The following is a 7,667-nucleotide window of genomic DNA, read 5'->3' as shown; positions in this document are numbered from 1 at the left end:
GATGATACCTATCAGTATAATTTAAGTTTAAAATTTTATCAAGATCAATATCAAAGTTTATCCCTAACAGCTTAAAAGAAGTTGACCCCCATGATAAATCTCTGTTCTGGCATAACATTTCTCTACTGTATTTTTTACTTCCTATCCATACTACTTGAGTTTTTGTAAAATTTATCCTTAGTCCAGAAAGTTTCGCATACCAATCTAGCTCTAATAAAGCTTCTTCCATAGATTCTTCACTTCCATCTAAAATCAGAGAAGTGTCATCTGCAAACTGAGATAGTTTATGTTCAACTTGAGAAATTTCTATACCCTGTATTTTCTTATTACCTCTAACCTTTATTGCCAAAATCTCTGCACATAATATGAAAAGGTACGGTGATAATGGGTCCCCCTGTCTACAGCCTCGTCCAATACCAAAGAACTCTGATAAATTTCCACCCTGAATGACTGAAGAGCTAATATTATTGTAAAGTACTTTTATCCAGTTGATTATGGAATTCCCAAAGTTGAAAAAAGTCAGAACTGCTAAAAGAAAATCCCAGGATACTGTATCAAAAGCTTTTTCAAAGTCTATCAACAGTAATAAAACAGGTATATCTTTTTCCTCGGTATACTGCAAAATATCATATATAAGTCGGATATTATCTCCCATATAACGCCCACTTATAAAGCCAGTTTGATCTAAATTGATAAGTTTATCTAAAACTTTTTTAAATCTATTTGCGATCACCCCTGACCCAATTTTATAAACTGTATTTAATAATGAAATTAGGCGCCAGTTCTTCAGAAAATGGCGTGGCTTGTTATCCTTTGGCAAACATGTGATAATACCTTGTTTTTGAGTGACTGATAATGATCCAATGTGAAATCCATAATTTAGAGATTCTACAATAAAATATTTTAAATCTTTCCAAAAAAATTTAAAAAACTCAGTCGAAAAACCATCAGATCCAGGAGATTTATTATTTTTCATTTTATGTAATGTTAAACCTGCCTCAGCTATAGTTATCTCCCCTTCTAAATTATTTTTTTCATCCTCTGTCAATTTTTCAAAATTTAAATTTTTTAAATCATTTTCTAATTGTTCTAATTTACAGCCATTTAAACTACAGTCCCTATTTTTATATAATGTTTCATAAAATACTTTTGTTTCTTTTAAATGTATCACATTGCTTTGTTATAATCCTTCCATCTTCTGTTTCGACTTTTGGTATAATTTTACTAGTAAAATTTTTTGACTCAAGACCACAAAAATATTTAGTTGGCTTTTCTCCTTCCTCAATCCATTTTACCCTTGAACGTATTAATTTATCCTTCATCTTTTCTTTCCTTATATCCTCCAGTTCTTGTTTTTTATCTTTTAATTGATTTATTAATTCTTCCTTAAAATTTGCTTCTAATAAATCAATTTCCCTTTGTAAATCTAGAACCTTTTTATCCTTTTCTTTTTTCTTATAACTTGCATATGAAATAGTCTTTCCTCTGATTTCCATCAATAAAGTCTCAAGAAATAATTGCTTGTTTATAGTAAGTTGTAAATTTTCATCATAAATTTCATCAATATGTTCCAAATCATAAACATGTGCACAATATTGTTTCTTGACATCAAATATTTTATCTTTAACAATATTTACATATTCTTGATCATATAATAAGGAATTATTGAATTTCCACAGTCCTTTACCTCTTATAAATGGGTTAAATTGTAGCTCTAAAATTACAAAAGAATGATCTGAGCGATAGCTAGGTTCAATTTTACAATTTAGTAAATTTGTTAACATATTATCTGTAAAAAGAAAAAAATCCAACCTAGCCTGTTTAAAGGGCTCTGCACTATATTGGATACGCGAATCTGTGTGTCTGTTCGTAGGCAAAGGTCCCCGAAATGGTATTATCGCACGATAACCAGTATCGATGAGCCAATCTCGAACAGTTCTTGTTTAAAGGCTCCTGTATGGTCATCACTCTCTTTTTAGGATTGTATTGTTTGCAATGGGTTTCCTTCCTGGTTGAGCAATTACAAGGTCTCAATCACATACATTTATAAACTTGGTTATTTTAAGTGTTGAAAACAATGAGGATAAAAACAGCTGTTTTAGTGTTTACGAGTACCGTAGCTGGATGTGCATATAAGAACTTATAGAGTCGATATTTATTGATTAAACCCAGGTGATATTTGAATAATGTTTAATTAGTTCTATTTCAACAAATTATTTAACAAAAAAATTAAAAGTGTTTTTTTAATTTGAATTTCAATTTGGTGTTGCAATACTTTTTTCCATGCGTATACATCCTTTTGCGCCACAACTTTTTTCTCCAATGCTACGTAGCGTTTGCGCCACCTGTTTTAAAATTAGATGGTATCATTTGCGCCAAAAATAAAACATACGATTGCGCCAGTTAGAAGATAAATTACCCCTCCTCCTTTATTCGGACTTGGAACCGGCAGTTTACACGGCTAATGTTTCCTTTTCTGAAACATACTTTCTTCTTACTACTACTGCATTGGTACTTTCCAATTTAATGTATGTAGTAGCTTGTAACTTCACTTTATTATCCAAAAAGAAAAACATTAAAGGATGAAATGCATAAAACAGTTCATAATAATTCCTGTGGAATACTTCTGTTCCATTACTGATAGATGGTGGGAACACAGCACTGTGTCATCAACATATGTGGCTAAAACATAATCAGTAAAAGCTTCTATTTTCTTCTCTTTTGGCATATCTTGTATTAAACATTCAGCAAAGCAATAAGTTTTCTTCTCTCTCTGTATATGGAATGTCTAATGCACTTCAAGTCATTTCTCTCCAGATGCTCATCTTCATGGTGAAATATCTCCGAACATATGATACTTTTTAAGCCAAACATAAGAATAAACACCAAATGTTAATCATTAATATTTATGATAGATATGTGTAGAGGTAAATTGGCGCAAATGAGTTTCGAATATTGGCGCAATTGATACATTTGGAAAAACAAAATTTGGCGCAAATGATACCCCTAAAAAACAGTAATTAGCGCAAAAGGACTGCTGCTATAAATGACCTCACAATATTTTTTAATCATTGTCTATGGTAAATGTTTTAATATATAGCAAAATCACGTCGACGACGAAGGCTTATTTCATAAAACTGCACAAAGGGGTTTGTATACCTAATTCTATTAAAGTCCGGAAATGAAAGGTCACTAATAATCGTTTATTCTTCTCACATACAAACATTGCTGCCGGCTGTAACACCCGTGTCCACATCGGCTGTGCCAAAGACAACACATGTGTCCACTCCGGCTGTCAGAGGGACACATATGGCCATTTTTTTAATTTATGCAAGCACCTTCTCATTAATTTATTGTATCTCTTTCAAAGAAAGTAAGTAATATTTTGATATTACAATACCGATACAAGGAGTAGGACTGGATATTGACATGATTTTAATTAACCCGCAACATTTGATTGTGTCTGTCTCAAGACAGGAGTCAGGTGATAAATGACAGAGAAATATTTATCAAATTAGGTAAGACTTCCTAAACTATCAGTTTTTACAGTCAAATCAACTATTTCACCATTTACGTGATATATACAGCCATGCTACTATTTATTTTTTTGTATAAATGTATCCCAAGGAGGAACATAATGGTTTTAAGTACAAATGAACAAATTGAAGTGTTTCGAAAAGATAAAAAAATTATTCTATTTTAAAAGTGTTGTAAAAACAACTTAACATCGTAACTGTCCGTGTTGAAACCTATTAAATTCCAAACTTTTAATAGTTTTTCTTTTGTTTTTGTGATACCTTGATCTATGACAGCAAGAGAACAAAATGGTATTTCATTGCCATCATTTTCACACTCGCCTAGACTGTTGCTTAACTGGTGATAACTTATAATTCCCTTTTGATCCATATCTTTGAATAGATCAACCGTTTGTGACTTAGACAAATGTTCTTTGTGTACAGACGGTACACAAGCTATGCCCATTATTTGATGAGTTGAAACCGGTTTTGTCATTTCTGGTCGAATTCCTAAACAAGTCATGAAAGTATACAATAGAAGATCAATTCTATAGCATATCAATACCCAGTCCCTTATATAAAAACTAGGCATTCTAGCATTCATTTCTATAAGCTTTGGTCCATTAGAGGTCATTTTCATTTCAACGTTGAAAACCCCGTCGACCAACCCTATACCAATACAACATTTATGTGCAGCAGTCACAAGTTCTTCTACTGCGTCTTTTGATAGACAGCTAGGCATTGTGGCGGCGGTTTCTGTAAATCTATCCTTCCTTGTTGGGCCATAGTCGGTTACAAACGAAGCAATGAGCTCTCTCTGAAATAATATAAGTTCAATACCATGCTGAGTCCCTTCTATGAACTCCATCAATGTGAAATTGTTTCCATGTGTTAACGCTTCATTCTCATAAGTCACTTTGAACTGCTTTAAATCTGTAATACGTTTTACACCGGCACCACAGCATCCGTTTTCCGGTTTCATAACGGCGGGAACTCCAACATAAGAAAATGCACTTTCGATGTCAAATATAGTATTCATTTGGTAACATTTTACTATAAACTGTTTTGTCTGATCTTTTGTTTTTAAAACCTCATAGGTCGTACCTTTATATTTAGCCACATATGCTGCTTCTTGTCCTGGGCCGTATAAATTTTGTTGGCGACAAATGATTGCGGCTAAAGGGCCACATGTGTCTAAAAATGTAACACAGCCGTCTATTGTTATTCCTTTCTCCTTTAGAATTTTAATTATGCATGTTGCATGCTCCTGGTCCGTTTGGTGACTCAGAAAGTCGTATTCAATGAATGAAGTGACCTTTGAAATGGCAAGGTTTTTATCATCCGGGTCAACCAAAACAATCTACAGTAGAAAATATATTATAAACAACAATGAAATAAAAACAAAAGTCGCTTTTTCCTTAGTCATGCAGGATAGACTATAATAATAGAATAAAATAGAATGGATCAGAACGATTTAAGTTCTATGGTTGTTATTGGTTCATGCTGTCACGAAATAGAACTTCCTTTATAAGTTCCAAGTGGAAGAAATATTCTGTAATATTAATTCTATTGGAACAAATATTACAGTATTTGTTCCGTACGGAACGGAATAAAGGGTATCGAATATTTGTTTCAACAGGAACAAATATTATGACATTGTTTAGAAACAAAGTTTCCAGAAGAACTTCTGTTAGACGAAACAGATATACATTGACGATACCAGTCTGTCATATCAGTTTTTCGTAAATTGTTGTGTTAAAAATTAGGGTTTTTTTATTGAATTTCCCGTTTGCATGCCGGTGACTTTTATTTTCTAATCGGCACTCATACCACATCTTCTTATATATGTGGTTAAATGATAAGTGGCTTTTATTATGTTTATGTTCAACGTGTACTGTTAAGATGTTATTCGCTAATAATTCGAAAATGAATATAAACTATTGGAAACGAAGAATGTATATCAGCATACACCATAAAATAAGGAAGTTATGTAAAGCCACTGTCATATGCCACTTACCTTAATTCCGAATTCTTTATAAACATCCCAAATAAATCGTTGACAATAACCACCAACACCAATCACCAACACAGTTTTGCCCAGCATAGCCAGAAATTCTCGTGGTGTGATCATTGCTATGATAGATAAGGTAGACATGTATTAAAAGATCTGTTTGTTTTGTTCACACATCGTTGTCAATTTAATGGAATTTTAAGCGACTGTCATACAAGTGAGAGATTAATCTAGTATTAATCCAGGTAAAATTTACCAAGAAAATGCCTGTACCAAGTCGGGAATGTAACAGTTGTTAACCATTTGTTTGATGTGTTTGAGCTAAAGCCTTTTCATTTTGACTTTCTGTTTTGACTAACGTTCCTCGGAGTTTTGTATTGTTTGTTACTAGTATTTTACTTATTAGTTCTTACAATTAACACGGCAGTATTAATTAGTGAAACATAAAGTTAACGACTTTTAAAATCTCTCTTATTCCATTACTGCATATATGGAGTAATGATGTAAAAACAATAATGATTAAATGTGGTCTACAAGATGTGTATTTCAATCAAAACTCAGAACGACGACCACCGGCTCATATCGTTTAGTTTAGTTTAAACATATTTATTTATAGTGGATTGGGAAACAAGTTTTGCAACTTATATTAATCCCTTTCCACTTTGCGGCTCATATCGTATCTTGTGTTAAGAACAAACTCGTTGAACTGCATCAACAGGAATGGCTAAATGCATTGGAAGATATGCCTAAATTCCGAACATATAAAAACATAAAACTGACTACAACGTAGAGCCATACTTGAAAAAGTGTTTATCACCACAACGATCAGTGATAGCCTGGGTGCGAAGCGGAACTTTACATTTAAAGATCGAAAAGGGAAGATTTCGTAATGTGCAAGTCTCAATCAATAAAGGACGAATCCCATCATTTGTTGTTTTGTGAACGCTATTACAAACAACATTATTTAATGATATCCGAGATAAGTACAACATAGACTTAACTACGCTACCAGCGAACATCAAATTAAAACATTTATTTTGTAATTACAGCAAGCTTGTTTCTTACTTTATTTTGAACTGTTTTACCATCAGACAATCTGTGATCAACTGATAACGTGCCTTGCTATAATTTGCATGTAAATTTGAACTATATTTATTTATTTATTTTATTTCAATAATGATACACAATGTACAGTGCATCATAAGCCTATTTGGCTGGCTGAAAGTTACTTGTATGTATGAATGTAATTGTTTGTTATAATTCAGGTCGCACTTTAATATTAAAATATTCATTCATTCATTAATATATAAACCGATGAAAATCATGAAATTACGCTTCCTGAATCTAGTGATAAATGTTATTGTCCTTTTTAGCTCACCTGCTTTTCTCATCACTTGGTGTCCGTCGTCCGTTGTCGTCGTCTTTCGTCCGTCGTCCGTCGTCGTTAAATTTTACAAAAATCTTCTCATCTGAAACTACTCAGCCAAATTTACCCAAACTTGGCCAAAATCATCATTAGGGTATCTTAGTAAAAAAAAAAGTGTCCGGTAACCCGGCCAACCAACAAAGATGGCCGCCATGGCTAAAAATAGAACATATGGGTAAAATGGAGATTGTAGCTAATAACTCTGAAATCGAAGCATTTAGAGCAAATCTGACAAAGGGGTTAAATTGTTTATCAAGTCAAGGTCTATCTGCCCTGAAATTTTCAGACAATTCGGACAACCTGTTGTGGGGTTGCTGCCCCTGAATTGGCAATTTTAAGGAAATTTTGCCGTTTTTGGTTATTATCTTGAATATTATTATAGATAGAGATAAACTGTAACAGCAATAATGTTGAGCAAAATAAGATCTACAAATAAGTCAACATGACCAAAATGGGCAGTTGACCCCTTAAGGAGTTATTGCCCTTTCTAGTCATTTTTTTACCAATTTTTCGTAAATTTTTATAATCTTTTACAAAAAATCTTCTCTGAAACTACTGGCCAAATTTAACCATACCTGTCCCCAATCATCATTGAGGTATTTAGTTTATAAAATGTGTGCGGTGACCCGGTCAACCAACCAAGATGGCCGCCATGGCTAAAAATAGAACATAGGGTAAAATATAGATTGTTTGCCTATATCCCTGAAACCGAAGC

The 7,667-nt window shown here is 33.0% G+C and overlaps 1 protein-coding gene across 1 annotated transcript; it reads right to left on the bottom strand.

The window, feature by feature from the left end:
• Positions 1–2,362: 2,362 nt before the first annotated feature.
• On the bottom strand, positions 2,363–5,646 carry LOC139522037 (carnosine synthase 1-like). The gene is made up of 2 exons (XM_071315803.1): positions 5,533–5,646; positions 2,363–4,875 (listed from the first exon to the last, which is right to left on the bottom strand). The coding sequence occupies exons 1-2, from the start codon at positions 5,644–5,646 to the stop codon at positions 3,700–3,702; spliced, it is 1,290 nt and encodes a 429-aa protein (XP_071171904.1). The 3' UTR covers positions 2,363–3,699.
• Between the last annotated feature and the right edge of the window lie 2,021 nt (positions 5,647–7,667).

The sequence above is a fragment of the Mytilus edulis genome, chromosome 1 (assembly GCF_963676685.1).
Source record: "Mytilus edulis chromosome 1, xbMytEdul2.2, whole genome shotgun sequence".
In the NCBI taxonomy this organism is placed as follows: Eukaryota; Metazoa; Mollusca; class Bivalvia; order Mytilida; family Mytilidae; genus Mytilus; species Mytilus edulis.
The sequence above is the reverse complement of the archived record's forward strand: the minus strand, read 5'-3'. Positions and strand labels throughout refer to the sequence as shown.

Bases quoted from the DNA above. Each gene is read 5' to 3' on its own strand.
- LOC139522037 (XM_071315803.1), bottom strand. From the start codon at position 5,646: ATGATCACACCACGAGAATTTCTGGCTATGCTGGGCAAAACTGTGTTG. The intron at 4,876-5,532 runs GTAAGTGGCATA...TTTCTACTGTAG, and splicing joins ATAAAGAATTCGGAATTAAG to ATTGTTTTGGTTGACCCGGA.